Source organism: Numenius arquata, chromosome 7 (genome assembly GCF_964106895.1).
Source record: "Numenius arquata chromosome 7, bNumArq3.hap1.1, whole genome shotgun sequence".
NCBI classification, from domain to species: Eukaryota; Metazoa; Chordata; class Aves; order Charadriiformes; family Scolopacidae; genus Numenius; species Numenius arquata.
In genome coordinates, this window is record NC_133582.1 from 45,540,418 (window position 1) to 45,567,333 (window position 26,916).

At 39.7% G+C, this 26,916-nt stretch overlaps 1 protein-coding gene across 7 annotated transcripts in view; it reads right to left on the bottom strand.

Moving 5' to 3' along the window:
* Window positions 1–26,916, bottom strand: part of RBMS3 (RNA binding motif single stranded interacting protein 3) — a 723,251-nt gene that overhangs the window by 149,570 nt on the left and 546,765 nt on the right. For all 7 annotated transcript variants that reach the window (XM_074151184.1, XM_074151185.1, XM_074151186.1 and 4 more), the window contains 2 exons: window positions 10,417–10,574; window positions 399–478 (listed from right to left, as the gene is read on the bottom strand). In XM_074151184.1, the coding sequence (XP_074007285.1) occupies window positions 399–478; window positions 10,417–10,574 (238 nt within the window). The remainder of the gene's footprint in view (window positions 1–398; window positions 479–10,416; window positions 10,575–26,916) is intronic.

The following is a 26,916-nucleotide window of genomic DNA, read 5'->3' on the forward strand; positions in this document are numbered from 1 at the left end:
GAAATTTACTACAACCCGAAATCCCGGCTGTTGTGCAAACTATAATGTAGTTGCAGATGTAGTTATATTCCTAGTTTGTTAGAAAAGCACTGGCACTTACTTATGTGGCCTTTGCTCTAACTGGAAAAAAGTCACACACAATATATACATTTAAAAGGAAAAAACACAGTAATACCTGATTTTTATATGTACTTAAACTTACTGCTGTCAAGCATAAATGCTTGTATAATACAAACTTGGGCAAGGAAGAAGTCACTATGGGTCTTCAATCAGGGCAGTTGTATGCCCTCTTAGTAGGGCCAGTATTATAATTAATAATTAATCAACATAAATTCCTGCATTTCTGCATTCTAAACTCTTCAGTGAATTTTAAATTTCATAATGCTGACTAGACTTACCTGGTAGACCAGGTGGGGTTTTCAGATATTTGCCATTAAAATGCTGAATTACTACTTCACATTTTTCTGTAGACTCCATTCTGGAAAAGACAGTAGGAAGGGGGTAGAGGCAATACGTGTTACTAGACTGTTATGAAAGTGCTCAGTCAGCAAAACCAAAAAGCAAAAGGAGAAAAAAAGGACAAGCACAGATGCTGAGAGAAATCTTCAAAGCTGTTCTTGCTGATTTCTGCAGAGAAACCGGTTGAGCTCATTATGGTACGGTGTGGCTTGCGAGAAGGACCTGCCACCCTCAAAGCGTGCAGCTGCGCTCCCAGCTGTGTGTGAGCCACGGCAGTGTCAATGAACAGTCCCCTTTTGGCTCCAGGGGATCACCCTGAACAAGGACACTCTTTATGCTCTCATGTGCTGCTTGGAAAGGCAAAGGACGTGTTTCTAGATTCCTTGAGCACCCAAAATAACTTCAAATGGCATGAAAAAAAACTATACAGGATTTGGAGAAAAAACTCAGAGGATTGAGCAATCATTATTAAGTATTAGAATGTCAAAAAAATAACCTGCAAAGACAGACTGTATAGCAAAACCAAAGACAATGCATATATGCCTATTACAACATAAAACCAAATTTTGCATGGACAGTAATTTACATGTAATACTAGCAGGTGAAATGCCTTACTGTTCATCTCCTATGACCTCAAGATAACTTTCAGCATTGAGACATTAAAGCATTACCAGTGAACTAAACATATTAGTGAAGAAACTGTAAAGAATACAATGCTACTAGTCAAATCCAAAACCACGGTTATACCACATCAGGGAATTCACCATTCTTTCAGGTCTTGTAAACCACAGAGAACAGCTGACTTGCTACAGAGTCGGTATAGCAACATGTGAAAAGAGGAAAGAGAGAAATGGAAAGCTAGTAATAGAGAAAAAAAATCATATCGCTTTTGTTTTTCTCAGAAAAATTGTGTTTAAAATCCAAATTCAGTGCTCCTTCAATACACTAGTACTTACCCCCAGGTACTCTCCATAAAATAAATCCACTGACATAAATATTGCTTACTTCTCACCAGGCTAGATCTTTTTAAAATGAACTTAACTGACACCCTTCCTGTCACATGGTTTTGGAAAAGAGTAACATGCATTCCACGTGGCTCACAGAGTTTAGAGCAGCAGTTTGTCTCCCATGGTGTAAGTTTGCCAGAGTTCAAAGAACCCCATCACCATCAAAAAAACCCAAAACCAAACCCCTAACAAGATTCCTGGTTGCCTAATCGATTCTCCGAGCAAGCCGAAGTCTTTTATCAGTTTGTTTCAGGCGCAAACGTTAAAAATTGTCCCTTCCAGGTTGTAACAGTGCATATCATGTGGGCTCGGCCATTTCTACAAGCACAAAGACAGCAACATAGATTGTTCACTTTGGCTTCATTCAGATTTAACTAAGCGAATGTCTGCACCGAGCCTTTAGAGACTCTTGTCTCTGAAAGAATAAATGCAATAAAAGTCTGTTTTCTGTAGCTGCAGGCGCTTAGTGTCAAACCATGTTATGTTGCACCACACAGCAGTGACAATTTCATTTTAATACATGGGGCGCATTTTAACAAGCCAAAGCAGTCCCTGCAAAGAATGCAATATATAAGCTGCCAAGTGAAAAAGACTCAGTGCACTTCATGCATTTTATGTGGGAAGAGAATAAAAGTGAAACCCACAGTGTTCTGGGATAAAAAGGCCGTCATTCGAATAGCACTCTGAAAAAGAATGTGCACATTTTCTTCTCAAGTTTCACAATTAACGGCTCTCAAATGCCATTGCTAGCTATCTGTAATCTGGCACACGCTTCGCTTGAAACCGACACTGGCATTATCGACTCAGTTTGAAAAGGCAGCGCAACAGACAAAGCCGTCTATACACGTTCCCTTCAGATGTGTTGCTGAGTAACAACTGCATCCATCCCTCCTCTTCCCTACCTGAGTCCCCGTGTGCTTTCCGCACCCTGTGTCTCTGGGGCAGAGCCTCCTGCCGGCCGTGCCGAGGCCGGCCCGGCACTAATCAGGCCTGCATCTATCCCAGAGCCACCTAAGTATGAACTATAATTTTCACCTGTCCACAATACCTGTTTTTTTTTAAGAAATAACCCTTTCAAAGCGTGTTCTTCAGGATGATTAGCTCACTGGCTGTCTGGGAAGAATTAGGGGTAGAGAACAGCAAGCTGTATTACTGAAATCATCTGATACTTGCCATCACAAGACCTCAGGTTTAGTCTAGTTAAAACTCTGATCAACATCAACCATTTAGGTGGCAATGTCTATGGCAGGCACCTACCCAGAAGTTGAACCTATCTGCACATATCAATTCAGACATTCCTCTTTCTCTTCATACTTGTTTTAGCCACAAAGACTAGCCATATCTGGGAAGAGGTCAGATAAAAATATACTTTTCTTGGGTCCGCACTAATAAATACTTTTTCTTTAAAAATCTGTGGTACACCTTTTATTGCAGAGTGTGTTTGGAAACTCGGTGGGATGGACAAAATATGCTTTTTGTCATTAATTTATTCTCATCTTACATAGAAATGTTGCAAAATGTTGGTTGAGACTGGTATTTTAAAAAAATACCATTAACAGGAATGTTTCATGTTAAAAGTTAGCCTCCAAGGGACAGGTTTTCTACAAAAGAACATCATCAGAGCACAGATAAACTTGGGGGAAGAGCACTCTTAAATCCATTTTTTTAGTGTTGGGGTTTTTTTCATAAATGATAGAACAAAAATGTGGCAATAGGTAATATTCTGGAGAAAAGATGAAGATCTTAAATGCTTCAAAATCTTCTATTGAAAGATACTGATATTCAGCTCTCCTGCTGGAAAGGGGAGAATATCAGCTTCACATGGTAGTAGAAATATGCTTCTGCTCAGATCATTCACAAAGTATCATTTTCAAATTCCCTTCAACAGTATGTTTTTGGTGCTGATCCTAAGAGGATCTTAGATAATTCATGTTTAAATGCAATTTAGAGATAACTATAATGCATCTGAGTATTATTTTGAATCAGGAAATGCACTGCAGAAAAAAACTTATCAAAGCCATACGCCAGATTCTTATGATATTTTTAAAGGTACAGACAATGATCTAAAACAAAGAAACTAACAAAACTGTGAGAATTTATTTTCACCTTTCAATTTATTTTTATTTTATCTTCCTATATATCTCCAGGTTCTGGAAACTACGTTTTAATGTTCCAAAATACAATACGAGTAACTAGACTGTCTATATTCTATCCAATTGGAAAGGAAGTGAATTTAAAAAAATCTGAAAAGGAAACCTGTTTTTATGAATTTTTTTTCTTGGCGTAGTTTGCAAATTTAAGATATTTTAATATGATTAGTAAAAGAATAAAAAAATTGGGGGTGCTTAAGCAAGTGTCACAACCAAATAATTTGATGTTCACATCTTGCTACTAAGTATTTATTTTAGGTCATTTAAAAAATGTATATTAGTCTCTCTACAGACGACAATGGCTCCAAAGTAGTCATTATATGTTGTTATAAGTAATAGGGAATCTTTATACCATGAAAAAAAAAAAGGAAAAGGAATTCTTTTAAAAAATGAAAGCTCTTACACATGCTTATTATGAAGATTGATGCAGTGTCAAGAAACAACTTTATAATATTTATATACAAGGGATAACATGATGATTACATAATTATTACATGAGAAATATTTAGTACCGTGTAATTACCAGTTAATGGTAAAATGTGGGTTTGGTTTATGTATACCCTGTAGTCACTTTGCTTAATAATGTAAACGAGAATCAGGACTATGTTTTTATATCTAGAATAAATATTTAAAGATTAAATTGTTACTACCACATTTATGTTATGATCAGCATATGAATATTGTTGTTTTCTTATATTTGTAAGAGCAGGGACAATAAATCTTGGGGAGCAATGTTTCTTTACTATTTAAGACATTTTCCAAAGATGGAAGTAGGTAGGTAGGTAGCAGTGTTATACAGCAGAGGAGTCCAAAGAACTAAGGCCATAACTAGAAAATACAGCGGAGTAGCGACAAGCAGCAGATACATTTGAAAGAGAAATTAAGCAGAAAGATGTAACTGCAAGGAAGATGATCCACTGGCACACATCAGATAGAAAAGAGATGGCTTTCTTTTTCTCGATCACTTCTGAAAGTTGTATTTTAGTACAAAACAAGTATTATTCCAATATTAGGTAACTGGGAGTACTTCAACTATCTGTGATATAAAAGAGGTCAGGGGAAATGATCGTCAGGTCTTAAATACTCTAAAACTACAAGACAGGTTTGATTAGTATGAGGTTTCTTAGCACCTCATTATGTTCTACTCTTCATCCTTCTATGGCAATGTTTGCTAATTTCTTTAATTTATTTTGCTAATTTAATTCCAGGCATTCTAAGACCCTGCTATGGCTGTAACTTGTGATTTTCTTCTCTCCTGTAACTGTCTTAGGTGTCTTATGTCCCCAACCTTTCAGCTGGGAAGGGACTGCTTAAAAAAAGATGTTTGTGTTTTTTGGTTTGAATCCATTTTATGCTGGAAAAACTATTCCCTTTGTCATATACAGCCTAGGAAGAGAGATTAATTTTGACAAGTTCTCCTCATCGCTCATAAAACATGTCTTGCCTGTATATTCTTCATGTTCAGTCCTGTTTGTATGAACAACAGGAGGTCGTTTACTATCTCAGATGAATATACAAAATCTGCAGAAACTACTCCAGTGAGGACAGGATAGAGTCCTCTTCTCTGGGGATACAGTCCATAATATACCTTGCAGCATGACCCATCATGCCAAGGTGACTATTTTGAGCTGCCTGAGTGAGTGTATCTGCACAGAGCTACAGTGCTCTCCATGGAGAAACATCTTTGCTTCAGAAGAAATTCAATATAACTAAATGACACCTAGGTTATCCTGAAAAACCCTGAAAGATGAACAGCTTCCTTTGAAGAAAAGAACATACAAATTAAATGCTTGGCTCTCCTGATTTGCTTCAGTGGAAAATGGAGCACATCCATACCTATTGAAATCTATGCAGAATTTCTATAAATAGAATAATGATCCTGTGGGGGCTCAAAATCTTGTTTCCCATTTTCTGTTGCTCCCTTTCAGTTGTTGAGTCGAATACGATTTCTAAAACTAAATTTAAGACATATAAAACACAGACAAGCAGGAGATAAGTTTAATAGAAAACATATGTAGGCACAGGAAAGCATCCCATTGAAAGTTCTTCCAGAAGAACAAGGTAGGGAAAAGACAAGGGGTCTAACAACAAAATGGGTAAATGTTCCACTACAGAACCCCCAGCTCTGTCACAAAGGGATGGAAGTATCTCCTCGCTATATCCTTTTCCTCTGAGATGATTGAGACAGCTAATTGGGAATCTTTTGACTTTTGGTCATTTACTGCGAACAGCATCATAACATTATTTTATGACAGTTTGTGTTGGACAAATTTTCTCATGTTACTGGAAAAGAATAGTATGAACACACAGTCATTTCCACCTAGACCCTGGCTGATTTATGCTACTGTCTTCACAGTCTCAGGTTAAGTATTATACTGGTGCCCGCCAGCAGTGCAATACTTGACTGTCTGACTGTCAGCATTTCCATCATAAATTTCTGTTTTCAGAGGCTTATGACTTTGTTGTAAAATGTCGCTCGGGGGGTGAATCTTGCAAGGTCGTTTTAAGTTACAAGGCAGCAAACAAAATAAAAAAGTTAGTGGTTTCTAACTCTTTGCACTTTATCATTTAAAAGGACCTATAAAATGCTTGCTCTGCTGTTTAGCTGAGCTTAGTACACGTATGTATGGTATTATTAATATTACTATCTCTTTAGGGAGGATTCTTAAATAATACTTGAATGATATTTTACTGTGGGGTTATAAAATGCAATTTTTATTTCATTGATTCAGTGGTATCAGTAAGCCCCTCCCTAAGGTATATCCCAATGCCTCCTTGCCCCTTTTTCCATGTTCCAAGGAGTTCTTCAATTAAACTCACAGTACCTTGGGCTTGGATTATGAAAATTGCTCAGCCAAATTATCTGATGGCTCCTAACTTTCCTTGTTCCTCCCTCTTCACCTTTAAGGGCTTCATATCCATTTTCATGTTCCACTGATATTTTTCCTAGGATCCTGCCCCACCTGTCCCTCTGTGGAGTTTGCTTCTTGCTGAAAGTGCAACTCCATGCCTGGCAATTTTCTTACGGAAGTAGTGAGTCTACCAAAATTTGGTCCAGGTTGCAATGACAGATGAAAATGTGAGGGTCTTGGAGATACATTTTCCACCAGACCTCCTGAGCACCCTGCAGTGATGCTGTGATCCCCTTCCAGGGAGGCTTTCCAATGGAAATTTATCACCACAGACACTGGAATAGTTTACAGATATCACCCAAAGTCTTTGGGGCATGTTTGGGATTTCCAGTTTCATCTGAGATATCCAATTATAAAGTGATTTTCTGTGTTAAGATGTAGGATGTGACAGATCAGTCTTCTGACTGAAAGTAGGAATGATCCTCATAATATCTAAGCCTGCACTATCATCCCAGATGATGGATTTGTTCAAGCTGAATTTATAGCACCTTTAGAACTGCCTTCAATTAAACCCTTGAATAAGGAAGAACAAAGAATTACCTCTCTTCACAAATGCATCCTTAAACTGCCTGGATGTTCTCTGTTCCCTGGTGCTGCTGACACTTCTCTGCCTCCAAAGTAGCATCATCATTGATCCTCAGATATCTCCCTCTAAATATTCCCCCATTCATTTAGCAAAACAGCACTGCTGCTTTGGCTCCCCTTTGATTGTGTTACTACATTATCTTCTCCCACCTTAATATCTGGAACTCACCCTTTATGGGCCTGGGGAAAGCCAGGTCTTCCAGCACATAACGTTACCTCTTTGTAAGTGACAATAAACACATCTTCAGGATGAAGTTAAATACTTCCCTCCATGCTCTCAGTACCTTCTGCTGTCCAGTAATTCCAGCCTCCCTCAAAGACCTTCTCACTTACTCACTACCTCTGATCTGCTTTTTATTCACACCAACAACATTGCTAATGTCCCATTTGCAAAATTCAAATCATAAGAGACCAGCTTTAAAATAGTATCTCGAGAAAAGTCTTCAAATCCAGTTTCTGTGGCTTTTCTTCCTTTGCTCTTTTTTTTGAGATTGAAGGACTATGCTTTCGTTCTAAGCTCTGAGGAATCCACTTACACTTTTTAAATGAAAGATCAGATGCTGAAGTCATTAGATCACTCCCAGCAACAGGGATTTAAGAGAAACGCCTACTATTTTAAGTCTTGTGATGAAATCCTATGTGAAGTCAAGACTGCATCATTCCCTCTTTCAACATGCAGTCTTAAAACAGACTGAACTCAAAGTTTCTCATCTGTACCACTTCCTTTTTCCAATTCTCTACTTATGGTAAGTATTTCTTCCCCCTCCTTCTCCTCTGATTTTCTCCTCTGCTCTACAATAGGCTGTGTTTAGTCCCAGCTTCTGCTTGCTGGTGTCAGCAGAAACCCACGCTGCCAAATGACAACAGCAATGCGAGCCCTGCAGAATGCCAGATACCACAGAGAGCCTGGAGCCAGGTAGCACGGCTTTGAAGTACAAAACACGGGCAAGGGGTGAGGCAGAGGTGGGTGTCCAGAGGTTACGGCAAATTCCCTTTCAACTGGATGGACCTCTGTGGAGCCACAGTCGGAGTCTAAAGCTTCTCTTCTCTGGCCCCTTGCTCATAACTGCTCTTCCCAAAATCTCCCCTGGGACATACCTAGCCATGGTTGCGTTCAAGCCACAGTGAAATGCTCTGGAATGTTTTGGGAAAATCTGTTCCGTTGCTTTTGAGGGATGCAGAAGAGAGGAAATACTTTCCCAGCTTAAAAAGAGAGCTAGCTTTGTATGCTCATACTTTTAAAGAGGCTGAACTCTAATGTGGCCAGCCATGACTCAGATAATTTTGATCCAACAACATTTGAAGTTACCTGGTTTGTAAACGATTAAGTAGCCACCTGCAGTACTATGAAACTGCTAATCATACCCATATTTAGGAGAAAAATCTGACAATAGCTGTCTACCATAAGTCTTTACTTCCGATTGCTTTTTGAATATACTTATTTTGAGATTGACTATTCACATAATTGAGCAGAATCAAAAAGTGATTTTTAATCATCACAGTGCTTAATTAATAACTTGGAAACACCAAATTTCAAAATTGCTGGATGCTGCGTCATTTTGATGTATACAAAGTTAACTTTTTCTCCTGTTCTTCTGCGGCTCAGTTAAGTGCTATGCTAAACAGCACGGGGCATTTCCACAAGCAGGAAAAATATACTGTGATAAAAGGCCCCAGGTCAGAAGGTATAATAGCCAGGATCACCACACAGGTTGCTAATGTAAACTTCTGAAATCTTATCCAGACTGAATTACAGCTGCCATCCCCTAGCTGTACCATATTTATACCCACTCAGCATGTGCTCACAAGGTAGGTACTCTAAAACGAAACCTTCATGACCACCAGCAAAGCTAAACAAATTCATCTATTTGGACTGACATGCAGGAAAAAGATACCAAATAGCACTTTATTAAAAAGAAGGTCAGGTGGTCTTATAATTAAAGCTTGTGTTGATAATTCTGCAAAGACAAGAGTCAGCATTCAACTACGATTCTAAACCTCTGGATTAACTCTGGCCTTATTCAAGTCAATGGGAGACATGCACCACTTTGGTGGAGCAAAGGTTTTACATGGTGAATTACACAACCTGCACGTAAGATCACTAAAGATTTCTGGAAATACGTTACATAATTAAATATATTACCCCAAAGTAATTCTTTTAAAATGTGCATTTATCTGTGAGTTACACTCATCTATGTTTAGTGAGCTAGAAAAATTCATGTTATTATCTGCAAGAACGCATAAGGAAGTGTGTCATCTTCAGCATAAACGTTTTGCCTTTTTTCTGTTTGAATCCAGACAGTATTATCATAACATTCTTTGCGCATGATGATCTTTCACATCAAGGACAAAGGTAACACTTATCTTGCAAGCTACCTTTTTATCATACAGTACCTGATTTCGCTCCGTGGTGTTATGACACTAACAGAAGTGCCATGATGTACCAAGATATGGTATATTTCAAAGAAATCTGCAAGATGACTAAGTCCTTTTGCCTCCTCTACAAAGCACAATGTTATGAATATTCTGTAGAAACAATTATTTGAGATTTTTCTTTCCCTTTCTTTGGAAGCAGAAGACTGATATATTGCAATTTCTCTTCTTATTTGCTTTTTCGATACCTTTCTATATATAGCTCTCTATTCCTTAGCTTTTCAGAAGAAAACTATTTGATTTAAGAATGTTTCAAGCTGAAGAGAATCTATTTAAATATTCCCTGAGAGTAAACATGAAAACTTGTCTATCTGTACTGACAATGAACTACACGGTAATAATATGTTGCCCATTCTGTCTAACATATCTGACTACCCCAACAGGGCTGGCTATATGCAAACCTTTCTTCTTAAGCTCTTCTCACAGGCTGGAGTTCCCTGCAGCTTTCAAGAAAGCCACATTTCTTCGGTTATAGTTTCTCCCCTTTGCTCTTCCAACTGCTAAATTTACTTTTTCCTCTTGCAAAATCTTTGTTAAACATTTAAACAGTTTTTTTCACTAGGTGTGTGCTTTTGGCTGTAGGACATTTATTAATATCCAAGCTTTATACTGCATGGATACCTCACTATTCCTATTGATTTTTGTTTACATAGACATACATACAATGAACTATTTTTTAGAGCAATGAAATGAACATCCTTCTGCATTGGTATTCTTCAGCTCGTTGGAAAGAAGAGACACGCAATCTGATAAACGTATTGCTCTGCATTTTCCATAGCTATGAGGCTTCAGAGTTGCGGAATAGACAGCATTTGCAAAGGATCAAAGCCAAAATAATATGCATTAATCAAAAAAGAGTAAAGGTTTCACCTGGCAAAGCCGACTCCTCTGCTGACTCCATTAGCATCTCTTAATATTCTGGTGGATATGACATGTCCAAAGGGTTTCAGCATATTCTCCAGTTCCTGCTCATCCATGGAAACGGGTAAATTTGAGATGTATAGATTTGTGGGATCCTGCTCTTGTTGCTATGACAAAATAAGAGAAATATCCTCAGTTAGGCTTAGCACAATAGAATAGCTTATGGCTCATACAACGAGGGCTACTCAAAATAGGACCAAGCCAGGAATTTACAGCTGTATTAGAAGCAAGGCTGGGCAATCTGATCACAACGACAACGTAGTTGACAGATTTCTGCCAACTCTCATGCATGTGCTTAATTCTGTGCGTGACTGCTCTTATTGAACTCAGCGATGCTACTCATTTATAGAGAATTACTCTCATGCACAAGCATTCGCAGGTTTGTGTCCTAATTTAGCAAACAGATTGTGAAGAAAATATGATTTCCACAAATGTGCTCACTGTTAACATAAATAAAGAAAGAAAACTCAACACGTGTTTCAAGCAGATGTGCCTTCCAGCCTGCAGACTTCCCATTCAACCTGTTCATCATGACCAAGGTTGGTTGAAAACATATAACACTTTCCATGGTATCTTTTCCCTTTTTTTCCACCTCAGAAATGTTTTGGTTGATAATGTGCAACAAGAGCTAACTGGGTGGAAGGGAATTCTGCAGTTCAATCTAAGGTCCCAGTGAGATAGGTCACGTTTGTTCTCAGACTGAATTAAAATATCTTATACAATAAAGTCTGTAGTATGAACAATTGAGAAAACAAATTTGAAGACAGTTTTCTTGTTCTATTTCAGATTTTCAGGCTAAACCTCCAACTTTGGCAACCATTCCAACTTTTATTCTTGCTTGCTGAACTACTGCAAAGAAACATGAAAGATGCACAGATGCTGTATGTAAAATAAGTGTATTAAAGCAGTAAATAAAAACCTTGTCTACAGACAACCAGGTTTTGATTACATTGAATCAATTCACTCAAGCCTCTGCAAGTTTTGATGGCTCTGGTTCCGTTTTCATTGATATGAGCTTTACATAGTATCTGATCACTGGTCAGTACAAACCTGATTGGGATCAGGCATGACTACAGAATTTTAGCTAATGCTTAATAACTGAAAAAATAAGGTACAATCTTTATGCTGTGCAGTAAGCCAGACAACACCTTACCTGACAAAGTCTTTTGTGACAGATTTTTGGATTCTTTTTCATTACACATTTTAATGGGCAGAATTAATTTGTACTTGATCAACACTGAGATTTATATGACAACAGTATTATCTTTTTTTGCTATGAGGTGTCCTAAAACCAAATTAATAATTTTGCAGCAGCACCACAACCTTATGCTGAAGAAATTACACACAGTCCTACAGCCATCCGCCCTGGTTTAACTAAACTAGTTTCAAATTATTTTCCATTAAAATCAGTGCAGATGTGTCTTGTTAACCACAAAGAATTACACGTCCTATTTCTAGAAGATGTATGAAGACAGGACAGAACCAAGATGTCTGCTTCATCACTGCCTTGTACATTTAAGGCCTCAAAAATGGAAGCAGAAATCATTTCAAGCTGTGAGTCACACACCCCATCTTTGCAGGGACAAGAATGACTAAACAAAGTCTAGCTTAGCTAAATACCAGAATCAGAAGTCAAAGAAAGTTATCGGCTTCCCCTACCCCAGGCTGAAGGCAAATTTTAGCTCTTTCGGACAAGCAAAGCTTCAAATGGATACCCCAAAGAGTGCAAAAATCAAGAGGTGTGTAATACTGTTTTACTGCGTAATTTGGATTCTGACCTAAAAGCTGTGAACACTTGCCTTTGGACATACTGCTTAATGCCCGTTGCATTCTAGCTTTGCATTTCCAGACCCATTACCTCACGAAACAGCACATTACCATGCAGGCTGAATTCCCCACTATTTTAAAAAACAGAAATAAAAGAACAAAGTAGGCACATTTTCAAGCTGCTGTCCATAAAAATATACCCGGTTATTACCACGCCTAATAGTAAGGGGCAGACGAGAGGAAAACCACACACACACGAACAGCAAACCTACTGCAAATTGAACTGAAGTTACAACCCCCAAATCTAGAAAAACATTCTTTCCCTTTCCAGTCATCTTTGCCTGCAGTCATCTCACTTCAATTTACATTCATACAGGTCTGAAAGCTAGTTCCTCTCCAATAACCAAAATATATTAGTGAGGGGGTCAGAACTGGTACGGTATTGACAATGCAAGGAAAATCATGCGAGCAGTCCTGGAGGGAAGGTAGGCAAGAAAAGAGAGGAATACGAGGTTCAGATCACACTTTAAGGTTTGGGAAAAACAAATAAAAGCCCAAAACTTTTTATGTCTCCTTTATTTTTTCCCACATTTCCCCCCTTTTCTGTGTGCAAACTATTTAAGTTTTATTGCTTGTTACTTACTTTCCCCTCCCGCCACAGGAAAAAAAAGGAAAGATATAGGAGATTAGGAAGTATCTGATTGTTACTAAGTACTTTGAAAATGTGAGCAATGGAAGCAGTTAAATGAGAGGCATTACAGAATCAAATCAAAGCAGAAAGGCTTGCAATTCCAGTAGGCGCAGTTTTTCAGAAATAAACACATCGTTATGCGAACCTCTACCCATTGATTGGTTAAGGACTTCAATTTATCAACCAATCCATGCTCAGGGACTGACATCCCTTGTCAATATTTAGAAAAAACCTAACAGTCTTATGCAGATGAGATTCCCATAGCCAAAGGACAGACTAATATGAAAAAAGCAGAGTTATGCACCAGTAACTGCACAACAGCCTTTGCTTTCACGGAAGCAATTCAGTCCTGCAGAATATTAAAATGAGAACTTTTGACTACTCAGTTTTCAAGCTGGGGCAAACAAATAAAATAAATAAGAACCACCGCCAATGTGTCTCACTTCTGGAGTAGGAACACATAAGCCGTTTAACTGTGTTAGAGATTAAATGCCGTTGTTTTAAATATCCGTGGAAAGTTTAGTTACACTCTGAGGATGAATGAAAGAGTAGCAGGCCATAGTCACTCTCTCACAAGGATTTACCAAGCCTATCTTTTATCAGCAAGATAAACAAGAGCTGCAAGCAGAGAGAGACAGATGAGGCCACTCATGCCACCTCCACAACGCAACAGTTTTTTCTAAGAAAGGAAAAAAATTCCACGTTATTTTTCCTTACTATACAAATATAACATTTAGAGAAATACTCCTTTTCTTCACAGAGAAATATCATCTCACAGAAGCCATATCTCACACCACAAACTGAAAACAAGATGAAATGCCTTCTCAGCGATGAAGCCTGGAGCCAAACAAGCTTTACAGATGCGGTGCGGAGCCCGCCTGCCCTGCCACCGTGCAGCCAGACCCCACAGCCACCTACCCTCACAAGCGCCTGTTCCTCAGGCTCAGTTCCCCCTCCCAGCCTCTGGCACCGGGGCTCCTCCTGATCTTTCTCAGCTGTGCAGAGATGCCCTCTGCAGCATGGAGGTGCTGACACACGCTCCTTGTTTTTCCCGAGCCGAGCCTTTTCATCCCAGATTCCCCAAGCTCCTCTGTGACATACTCACTTCCCTGGCCCAGTGTAACCACCAAGCTTTTCGGCGTGAAAGGCAGGTGTCCTACTGTTCAAAATGTGCCTATTTGTTGACAAAATCAGCCTAACCAGAACCCTAAGTCCAAGCACCCGCACATTATTAGCCTTTCATAATCCTAACTACATGACAGTCAAGCTTTTGCCTTCAGTGAAGGATCACATCCCAAGGTTGCAGAACTGGTGGCGATGGTGGCGTCTGGATCCACACAGTGTGGCCCAGGCTCCCTCTGGTTCATTCAATTCTTTCTATGGCTTTTCACCAGGTGTTAAAAAATGTTACTTCCCACCTTGGGATGCTAAAATCCCTTTTTTTATTGTGTCTGTTTCCAAACTGGACTGACTGACCAGCCGTCAGTGAGAGAGCTGGAAGTCATTGGTGTGATACTCACGGATACTTCAGAACTGTGTTTTCTTCTTACCTCCCCAGTATTTTGGACAGGAACAGAAGGGGTAGGGAGACAGAAAGCCAGAGGTTCCCCACAAACACCTCCAACAGCACCGTGCCTCAGACACCCCACAGCTGCTGACTTTGAGCCACCACAGTGGGGTCACCAGCCAAGCAGAGCCTCCACCACTGCCTGGGCTTCACAGTCCCTGTCCCACTTTCCCCCCCCACTCCAGACCACACCAGAGCCACCAGGCTCATCCCACACCGCAGGGGAATGACACACACCTGTTGACACAGGCTTCCCAAAGCACAGCAGCTTCTCAGGTTTAATCCCCTGCATGTGAGAAGGGCCCCCCCAGAGGAACCAGAGCTGGGGGTTCGGAGGAGGAGGAGGCTGCCAGGAGCAGCGGAGGGCTGGATGCAGTGCAGCAGCATGGCTCCTCTGCCTTTCCCAGACCTTGTGTGCCAAATGCGGCTAATTAATGGGTACAAGACCAGGCCAAGTTGCTGCTTCTTGAAGGGAAGGCAGCTGTGGAGCCTGCTGTGTGTGCCAGCTGCAAAAGCATCATGTTCAAGGCATGCAAACTTGCAAGCACAGTCTCAAGGCACCATCCAAAGCCTGCTCCCAGCCGTTCTCGCTGAAGCTCCTTTTACCCAAGACACCCCAATTTGACAACCCAAGGAGGGTCACATTTTCAAAGTATGGCTTGCACTTGCTCCGCAGCCTCAGAGAAACACGGGTGAACTCACCCAGTCAGGCCCAACCCTCTGAAAGCCTGGAGCAGCCTCACACCCTAAACTGAGCACATTCTGGGGTCCTGGTGTGTGCCAGTTTGCATGGGTACACCGAGCGCCGCAGAATGGGCCAACAACAGAAAAAAGAAATTAAGCCAATTGAAGCTCTTCCCCAGATAAGTGCAGGGCTTTTTGCAACTCGCTTTGCTCCCACTGCAGCCTGTTTCACCATCGTTGCAGCCCAAATACCTCAGTTGCTCTGGCCTGTGGGCTCCAGGGGCACTAGCTGCATGCATATGCTGTGGTTAGGCCATTCTGGCTGTGGGGTGTACACGGTAGACACTCTCAAACCGGCCAAAACCACAAGTAGGAAGGTTTAAAACTGTGAACACTGCAAACTAAGAGTAGGTCAAACCCAGGTTTTCGATTAGCTCAGAGCATTTCCAGCATTCAGCAGCAGGCGTCCTGCTGCAAGGCTCTGGAGTTCAGCAGCAGTTGTACTGGGGAAACAGCCAGAAATTCTGTCACTGCCTTTTAGCAAGAACTGGGCCAGTCACTCAGCTCCCAAGGCCTGTGCCAAGGAGGCAGAAGAAGTTTATAATGCAGAGGATTTGAAACATGCTAGACCATCAGCATTTGAAATGGATAAAACCCAGCGGAGGGCGTGCTGCGACTCAAAGTTTGCTGTTTGCTTTGCTGGACCCTCCTAGTCACTCGTGAAAGAAAGGACAATGCTCAGATGGGATTTTCCCTCCCATCTTGAGATAATCTTTGGAAGCAATGCATGAAAAGCTGAAAGAAAAAATTCCTGCTGGTGCGAGATGAGGCTGAGCCTCTTTACGTAGTACATTTAGTAATGCATTCTTTAAAGACACATGTGTAGGGAGGGGTGGGCAGTTTCTGGCTACGTTAATTTTTCCCCAAAGGAACTCAAACCTCCTGTAATCTCAGTAGGGCTGCAACCCGAGTGTGTTTGGTTTATTTGGGAACCCTATGTACCATTTCTTTTCATTCAACCTAAATTATTTCTCCTTGGAGCAGCTTGCTCTAGGAAGCTAAGCGCTGATTATTAGCTCAAATGATTCATTTTTCCATCTTCCAAACTTATCCTGGGAATAGAACTTTGTACATGGATCAATATAAGATTCTGAACTCCTCTTTTTAAAAATATAATCAATATTTATATTAATATACCATATCCGTTTCTTGTCTTTAATAAATTGATACTTCATATTAACATTGACACAGGTCAATACTACAGCTCACCTTTAGAAGCATGGTCCTGTCTTTCTGAACATTTTAGACCCAGGTTCAAATCACACTCAATTTGTATTTTCCCCAAACTAGTTCATCTCTGCCTAATGGCCACTGCCCAGATCTTCAGGCTACGTACGGAACTTCTCTCCTTTAAAGACTTCTCCCCTCAACAAAAAAATAGTTATGCTTTTTATGGAAAAAGCCATTTATGTGGAACCATTTATATTAAACCAGATCATTTATATGGAAACATTTATATGCCATTTCATAAATTTTCCAGTGTTTGCTCAGTATTTTGGAAACTGTAGTTGTACGGTAACATCAGGCTCATCTTCAGTTTATTAGATTGTTTCTAAACTAGATTCTATACAAGCCACTGAGCTTAAATGAAATTTAGAGGAAGCATGTAACATTTTCTCTCGGTAGATTCACATTCAATACCTCTTCTTGTTGTTTTGTTATTTAGTATTTACTTTTTTAGTATTGCAGATCATGACAACTTTCCGGGACATCTGAAATAGACATTCATTTGAAAGCTGATTTGATATGCATTTGATTGGATTCACACACCAAAAATCTGGATTAAATTATTTTTTTCCTCAGTTTTCTATTGTTTTTCCAATTATTCCTGCTGCTTTTTCACATTAATGTGGAATATTTTTCCACATATGTAAAAGATACCTGTTTTTCAGAGTAAGCTACTGAATTTATAATTCAGGTGTCTAACTTCAGATTTGATACCTAATGTCTGCAAGTAACATTTGGAGAGATTCTCTCTTCACTGACCTATTCAAGCATAGCAGGATACTCCTAACTTAGCACAGTTACACAGAATGAATACGGGCTGGTGGTGTGAAAGTTAAAAGAAAGTCACCCCAAATTCCACCACCTCCTGGTATCAGAGAAGCAATGCAGAAAACCCTTTTCCTCCTCAGCAGGGGTGGGAGGGAGGGGTTCTGCACAGTGGTTGGGGACTGGGATCTTACATACGTCTGCATGGCGCCTGCAAATGAAGATACACTGATTTGAATTAAGACATAATAGCCCCATTTTCGAAGATTTTTCACATTACGGTTTCTTCCATAAAAAGAAGGAAGAAACAAACTAAAAAACCCACATGAAACACTTACTATAGCAATGGTCCTGACCATATAACCTTCCAGAATTGCTAACGACATATTTTGAGCCATCATTGCAGTAACACGAGGTGAATAGAAGGAATCAAGCGCAGCTGCCAAGGTTCCCTTTGACTTTTTACTGGCTTATTTGTTTCCCTTGGTGTGGGCACATTTTTAACAGCGTAGACAGCTAAATCAATGGCCAGTTAACTATTGATCCCTGGCTGGTTTCACTCTCTTGTTGAGCAGCACACCAAAAGGCTTACAAGACTGTACAGAAAGACTAAATTTACATGGATTTTATTAGTGTACTAAGTACCAATAATCCAACAGATACAGTGGAAGGAAACTGGTAAAAATGTTGCTGGCCTGTTTGTCAAGAGTCCTTCCAAAGCTCTTTGCAGCAGGCACTGCCAGAAACACTATCTGTCTCCTCAACCGAGACTGTGTCTAAACACTGAAGGGTTTGCAGGGAAAGTACTCCTGAGCAGAGGACACTGGGGCAATTCAAAGAAGCTTATTTTGTCTTAGGTAGCTTCAAAAGAATCTATGTGCTGTTTGATGGCCTTCCAAAGGCTCCAATAAGTCAAGCCACGACTTTTCCATCCTGATACATCTGCTTCATGGTGGTCACTGTGCTGTTTTAGACTGAGCACTGACTATATTTTATAAATTATCTTTCTCCCTTACCCAACCCTACCTGACTTTTACACTGCCACAGTTCAAAATTTATTAGCAACATGGGTTTTCGACATTCAGCCTCAGCATAATTATACAACTATTGCACAGCGATAATTTAACCCAACCCAGAAAACACTATAAATATATCTAAAACTATAACTGCAGCATGCATTTTCTGTATAAGCTTGATTGTCAACAAGTCATGTCAAAAGCCTGTTAACAAAGACAAGGACACCTTCTGAAAAGACACAATGGTTCGGCATAAGAACACAGAAAACACAAGTGCTATTTTGAAGAAAAGCATTTTCTGAATGATCTCCAAAAGCATTTTATTATGATTTGCATAAGTAATTTCAAGTACTTCTGAGCTTTATAATGACCCAAGAAAAGAACTCCTGTCATTAGGAACCCTTTGCCTGGGAACATCTGATCAGAAGGGAGATGTGACTTGGGCATTCAGCCTTACCGTGCCATCACTGAAACACTCTTCGCAGTTACTTCTTAAACAAGGCATAGGTTAAAATTTGCTCTACCAAATTTTGTCAAAAAAATTCAAACAAGCAAATTCCTAAAAACTACGACCTATAAAGAGGAAAAGAACAAGAGCGTTGTAGAAAATTATTTGTCACAAATACTTATATCAGCTCCACAGCACAGTATTATTTATAAGTACTGTTTTAATTAAAACCATGAACTTTAAAAAGAGTACGCAGTTTATATATGCTCAGGATTTCTTCTCACTGTGCAAACTATCAGAGTGCTGTGCTGTGTAAGCTGGACTCAGCTTTCTTTTAATTAAGTCTGTTCATGGACAGCACAGCACTTGCTAAAGCTAAATGTTGCTGGAACCAAATTGTTATTGGTATGTCCAGCAGAGCTCCTGCAGAACCTTCCTTCATGCATGTCATCTGCCAATGGTGATTTGATTTGCCCTTCATCTTGTGTGGAAAAAATGGACTTGAGTATCTGTGGTCACTGCCTTTAGAGCAGTAACATGGTAACATGGTACCTCCTCTTATTTCCACAAAATACGATCATAACCAGAACTACCACAGACTGATATAAAACCCAATTTTTCATACTTCTGCCATTATGAGGTGAGATTTTTTAGAACTCCTTCTTAGTTTTCCTAGAAACAAATTTCCACAGTTTTCAACTTGCACAGTGCACTGCAGCCAAAAAGGCAGTTCAACCTCTGCAAAAATCAGTGTCACTCTAGCTTTGAAGGTGTTCAGCTGCCTCCATATACTCTTTTATACTGTTTTCATAACCACTTTGCTATTTATGCTGCTGTTAAATAAGAATCAATTAATCACCTCAGATTACCTGAAGCCTGGCTATAACAGTTTCTGAAAATGCTACATAATCTCCTAGCCATTAACCCTAAATTAGAAACTCACCGATGACCTCTGGAAGCAAAAGGCTGATTTCCCAGATGAGATGCAATCTAAGTTGAACACCTTACCTATTTATTTCGATTTGTCACTGTGTCTTAGTGAAGTTAAGACGCAGTGTCCTATTGCAGGTTAGACAATATTACATCGAGTATGTTTATTTGCTTTATACTATACTGGGTTAATGACATGCTGATTGATGTATATTTTCCAGGATTGCCTTACCGATACTTAGACAGGAGTCAAGTCCTTTGCCCCTAGCACAGGGTCAACAGATCTTGCAATTTAACTCCTACTATTCGCATTCTCACTGAATTGTGTTTTACATAACACTATCCCACAGAAAGGGTGCATTTTTATGTGTGCGTATATATACTTACACAAACAGAGAAAGAGGAGGTCACAAAAGAGATTATTTCTTTTACAGAGGACATAGCATAAAATCAGGCCACAGCACAAACCTTCCATTATCAATAATGTAAGAAAGAAAACTAATTAGAGCTAATATGCCATATGCACTAAATGAATGAAATTAAATTAACAGCGTAACTTACAGTGCTTTTAAATACAATCTTAGAAATATGCACAAAACACATCCCACTATCATGGATTCTTGTGATTATTTGGCATTTTGAAGAATAAGACACACACAAATAGTTAGTGGTTAGTAGCACTACTTACTTCAGTTCTTAAAAAAAAGACCTGCAGTGCCAGTGACACTAAATAGCTGAAATGCAATTTTTTTTATAAGCGTTCAGTACCAAAAAGTTCAACTGTAATAATACCAAAAAAAGAAAATTACAATTATTTTTGCTCTGTTTAAAATCATAGTAGTCCCAAACACCTGAAATAAACACAGAGTTAAAATATGGAACTCAAACAATATAAAACTCTTTCATGAATTCTACAGTTCTTCTTCGCATAAGTTCAAATCTGGAAAATTATGATAACAAATCCTGAAAAGCAGGATTTGTGTAGAAAACAATGGAGATTCTAGAGTAAGTTATTACAAGGAGTCACATGGAAAAGATCCAGGGTAATGGGTACAAGTTACTTCTGGAGAGATTCCAATTGGACACAAGAGGAAAATTTTTCACAATGAGAACAATCAGCCATTAGAATAATATTCCCAGGGAAGTGATGGATTCCCCATCATTGGACACTTTTAAGATTCAGCTGGACAGGCTGCTGGGCCATCTTGTCTAGACTGTGCTTTTGCCAAGAAAGGTTGGACCAGATGATCCTTGAGGTCCTTTCCAGCATGGTATTCTATGATTCTATGATTGATCCTACGATTAACATTATTACAAATTTTCTAGAAGAGGTCACTTTTTTAGTCTACATTTGTCAAGGTGGCAACTCTCAAGCCATGGTCTGGTGATACCTGGAGCTGATTGGGCTGTGCTATTTTCTGTTCTCATGACGGCAACGCTGGACCAAAAGGATTACAAATGTGTAATATTTACAAGATGTAAATAAATGGGTTTTTCCCTAATCTGTCTTAGGATACAAGAATATCATTCAGTGCAGGCAGAATCTGGCATTGTAAAGGACAAACCTGGGTTCCTCAAACTGTAGATGCAAGCAGTCAGATCAGTCTGACTCCTATGTAATTTGTGGAGACTTGAAGACTGTGCTACATGTTAGAGCGGAGGTTGCACGTTGCTCCTCAAGCTCAGAAAAGGAAGCGATGATCTGTCTGATCTTCCAGTGGCCATAGGATGTCACAATGAAGCAGCAGAAACACAAGTTACAGATGTTTTCATGCACACATAACCCATATTTGGCCAGAGTGGCTTTAGGACTTTCTGTCCACTATTTCTAGCAGCTGTTCTCCCTAAGGACAGAGTGTTTGCTCTGTCATGGCCTGATCCTTCTCTAATTGAATTCTACAGCAAAATTTTCATTGGTCTCACTTGGCAATATCAGGATCTGTGCTTGGAAAATAGTTTCAAAACCATATTCAGATTAATAAAGACGCAAAAAACCAAGGGTATACTTCTCTTCTGATGATTTTCATACATTTATTGTTTGCCTTTAATATTTCCTTTCAAAGCTGCCAGCAAAATGAAAACAACAGATTTGAAATGCTAACTATGCACAAGGGGTTAAATTATTATCAATATTGCATTTATCTGTAGATCAATAGGACCTTAAAATGTTTCTCTTCAGAAGCTTCTCTAGATTGGGGCTAAGTCAGGAAACGGATTTCTTCATGTAAAGTTGAAAGTCTTAGCATTTAACTGTCTACACTTGCACTGGAAAAAGACTGTAGCTATTAATGGTAGTAAATTATCAGCACTGGGAAAGCATTATAAGCTTTAAGAGGACTTTTTGGGACAGTATAATGCTTTTTAATATTTGACCTACTGACCCAAAGGCAAATTCAAGCAGCACACAGATCCCATGTGATTGCTTGTGAAGAAAACTGAACGCTTTCTTTTGTCATGTTTTACGTTACTTCCTATAAACCATAAATGAAGTCAGAATTTTCTTGTCTGGGAATTCCTTTTGGGATAAAGGTTGAGGTCTACTTAGCCTGAGTCCATACAAACAGCTAGAGAACAGTTATTCATCTTGATGCACATGCCAGAAATGGAAACCTACTAGTCCTTGAGGATGCATCAATTTTCAGGGAGTCTGGATTCTTTTAACTACTACAGAAACTTAAGAAAAAATCTACATAGATACTGCTTAAGGAAAACAAAATCCACCATAAAACACAGCCTTGACAGTTTTATTTTGAGAAATCCGTATTTAACACAGACAAAAATACAGTTCCCATTTAAGATCAGGCACAACTCACAAAACGTACACTGCAGAAATACTTTTCCTAAATGCATCAGCTATAAAAAGGCAACCAAGTCACATTTCAGATGTGAAAAGTGATGGTTATCGCTCAGAAGAACGACAGACACAGCAATACCACATTTTCCCTGTGTGTGGAATTCCCGGTGCTGAGTCAGGAAGTCCCAGTGGAATGTTAGCAAAAAGGCCCTGAAACACTCAATTTCCCCCCTCACAAATGAAAATGAGGAAATATTATTAGTAAGTGAAGAAACTGAAACTTTTTTTTTATTTAAAAAATGAAGGTATTAAAATAGAAAAAAAAAAAGGCAGGGTTGAATTGCTTTGATTATCACTACTGAATCCCCTCCCTCTTTGCAAAATCAAGCAGGCATGGTCCCACGCTGTCCAGGTTGCAGTCCCAGCAGTGCTGGCACTGTCCCACTATGTTTTTGCCACCAGAGAAGCCCACTGCCTTACAGCTGCAGTCAATGGCAAAAAGCAGAGCCTAGACAGCAGGTAGGCTGTAAGGGACACTGGGAGGTGTGGGACCACCTCCCTCCCTGCGCTGGCCTCAGCTAACCTGGGGCCGTGACCAGCTCCAGGGAAGCATCAGGGGCTGTGACTAATGAACAAGAAAAGCACAGCAATGACATGAGACAAATCAATAACTCATGGTGGCCACTCGACAAGTAGCAGAAGAGGAGACACCACATCAATCTCCGGAGGGACAACACAAGGAAGAGGGGCCAGGCATTTGCCATTCCTCATAGCCTGCTTGGAAGAGGGAAATGACCAAAGTGTCAAAGCTTCCCTTCCCTGACACAAAACCCCCGACACTATTAGAGAAGAAAGCATTAATTAAGGGTATATTATGCTTTGTGTAGGCAGAAAATAGGGATCTGAGTGGCATGATGCCTTACCTAGAGGTTTGGGCAAAGCCAGGGGAGAGTAGTAGACACTCTTACAACTCTACAGTATTGGGGGAAAAATCAAGGATAAAAAGAGCAGTAAGAGAAACATGGTTCTTCTCTTGCCAGTTGATGAAAGCAGAGAGAAGAGGAAATTTTATTGTGCTTTCCTATCTACAAAGTACATAGCCCCCGAGCAAGATGTGGGGCAGCAAACCAGAAACAAGTCTATGAACTCTCTTTACTTCCCAAAAGCAAGGAAAGCATGAGTTCTTTATGAGAGTTTTCCTACAAACCTTTCATTAGTTCCTTCCACTTTTCATATCAGCAAGAAGAGTGCAGTTTTCTCAGCAATGACTGCTCACTCAAGTGTTCCAAGCCAATGAATGTTTCCAGTTGCATATTCACATAGAAAAGAAAAAGTCAACAATTTTCTGCAGAAGGAAGCAGAAAACGACTCTGAAATGAGTATAGATATAGCAAGGTGGACAACGTGACCAGTTCTATCCACCTACTAAGGATCAAGACAGAGCTATAAAACAAATTTTGTTGAGCTATGAGTAGCCATAACCTGGTCCCCTACAGTGGAGAGAATAAAGAATTTCCCTGTGTTCAAGAAACAGATGTGAAAAGGCACATGCTGTTCTTGTGGCAGAAATGGAGAGCTTCAAGAAGGACATTAAGCAAAGATGTCTGACATTTGAAATGAAATAATGGACATAGTCATCTGCAGTCAGCTGGTGAGACACCACAAAACTGGGGTGGCTGGACAGGAGCTCTGCAGCACAGGGCTATTCACAGGGCAGCGAGGACAAACTCAGAGGTGTTGCTGGAAGAAGGGTGCCTACCTGCAAAAGCTCATGCAGTTCAGCTCCTTTGTAACCAAGAGACCAGGATGCAAACTGTACAGGAATGGCACAAGATGATAGAAAAGAACAGAACAGCAGAGATTGAAACACACTACAAGTTGAAATTCAAGCCAGAGCACAATGCTTGAACCTCAGTACATGTGACCAGACACTGTGAGGAGGAGGAAAGTAAGAAGGAAATGCTCCAAGCCCTGTAACTCTGTCTTTCCGTGTTTCCAGAAATCTGGTCTTGGCCATCCTGCCTAGTGCATGACTGGCTGTGACTGCTTGCATCTCAATGATTTGCTGTGTTTTACTAAGCTGGCCTGTGAGAAAATGTACTAGCAATCCACTATTAAGCTCTCCGTGGCTCATGCTTATCTGTTCTTCTTACATCTATACAGTATTTCAGCTGTGGCAAATGTATATATGTAAATGCATGTGCCCGTGTGTGTATATGCATGGGAATTATATGTTTAAGTACATAAGGAGAGTTCTACATTACGTCTGTTGCAACAAAATACATTATACACATAAAAGTGCATTCCGGTTTAAGCATGCTTTCGTTTTTGAAGATCTGGGTAAACAGATGTCTGTGTGTAAAGACATACAAGACTACACCCAGACTTCCAAAAAGGAGTCACATCGGTAATTACGCATACATACGTGTGAATGACTGTGTATACAAAGGGGATATCCCCATACATAGCCACTTAATGTACTTACTTGGTGGTATGTTTGTGTGTGATTGAATATATCTGCATGTAATCATATTTTACATTTATTTGTATACATGTATAAACTGTTCATATGAAAGGTAATAGCTGTATCAATCCAACAAATGAAGGATACTATTATCCTCTTTCCCACTTACAAAATCAGAAGCAACTCTAAGGACTTACTGCAGTAATATAACTGTTGGACAAGATACCTAGGCATTCCTTGAGTCACAGATTGGAAAGGAATTACAAATAAAGCATTTTGGATGTAGTGGATGGCTGGGAATTTAAGGCAAAGGAGAGTCTGCAGCAGCATGTAGAGGGAGCGGTGTGGGTCTCCTCCTAGGACACTGAAAGATGGACCTGGCCCTTGCATTGGTCCTTAAATTATCTGAGTCATTTTGCTCTGGCTTTAGAATCTTTCTTATAACTAAAGAACGGTGTTAAAAAAAAGAACTTGAGCTACTGAACACTTTAGGCTTCTGGATTACCTCTCCCAGGTGCTGTATTCATAACTTGTTTTCAAACTAGTTTTAGTGAAAAGAAAAGCTGAAGGCTTACAAGCCAAACATCTTAAACTCTCAGCTATGTAATATTGCACCACTAGCGCAAAGAACTAGCTGCTTAGTTGTGTAAATTAAGAGTGTTTTATCAGAGGCACACTCCTTACGCCAATGCTTACTCTTGTTGATGCTGATATCAGTAGTTGATGACAGAAGCAGAAAATCACCCAATACTCGGAAAACAACTTCAACCATGTTCTGAGGAGGTAAAATGCAGTTGTTCCTAAAGGAGGCAGAACTGAAAGGTACCATATACAACACCTTTGAAAGAGTGGATGCCTATGAAAGTTCCCATCATGACTGTAGCAATTCCTAGTGGCTCATGGTAAAATACACACAGCTGTGGACATGTGTGTGTTTTTTTACAAGCCATGTAAACACGTCAAACCTAAGGGACCAAACTTGATAGTTTGCAGCACTGAGAAATTTGTGCTCATCTCAACATTGCCAACAGACCAAGCTAATGTTATGTGTATTCTGTGGGCCACTTGCAAAAAAACACCCAACCCCAAAACAAAAAAAACACCCGTATGTTCTAAAAATGGAAGTTAGTTGTATCTACACAAAATCCCTTAAAAACTTTCAGGTTCCCCAAGAGAAAAATAAATATCCACTGGATCCCACTGAGTAATGTCTCAGCCTGATGTTGACTCAGTTGTGGATCTGCAGATCAGTGACTGTCACAGACGGATGCACACCCAGAAGCCTCAGGATGGGATTTGACATTCAGAGGCTTCCCAGCCTTATCCCGCCAGGGAGGGGATGAGGCTGGCTCCACTGAGAAAAGCACCAACAGCCTCTGTGGCTTGTTTGCTTTTTAAGGGAAATAGTTTCAAGTTACATGACCCTATTTTTATAGATCAATCAACTTAATCTGCTAGGCTGCCTTTCACAGGTTTTTGAGATATTACACTGTTTCAAAAGATCAAGCGATTCCCAGAGAAAGTGAAAAGTAGAGCCATTTGCATTTACTCTGCTATTAATTTTAAGATCTAAAATAATAATATATAAAGAGTTCGAAATAGTGAAGTTTGGGGAAAATATTTTGAGGGAGTCAACCAAATCAGAAGGTCATGAAGTGAAAGAGGAAGAAAAAACAAAATATACAACCAGCTTCTGTCACTTGAAATACACATAGAAAATTGCATTGCACTGTCCCAGTGTTGCTGATCCCCACGTAAGTAAAAAATTTCTCCACTTCTCAATTCTGCTAAATCTGTCACCCGTTCTATAAGCTCCAAAATTAACATGAAGAAAAAGAAATACTGTTCAGAGACGAAGCACACTTGAAACGAAGGCCCTGACTTTGGGACAATTAAATTGCAGCCTGGGTATATTAATCACAGTCTTCTGGCCCAGTTCCAAGTTGGGCAATTACAATCTGCTTACCTCAAATTCTCCCCAGAGTTTCAAATGCAAGAGTTATTTGTGATTTCCTTCCTAGAAAAAGTGTTGTTTA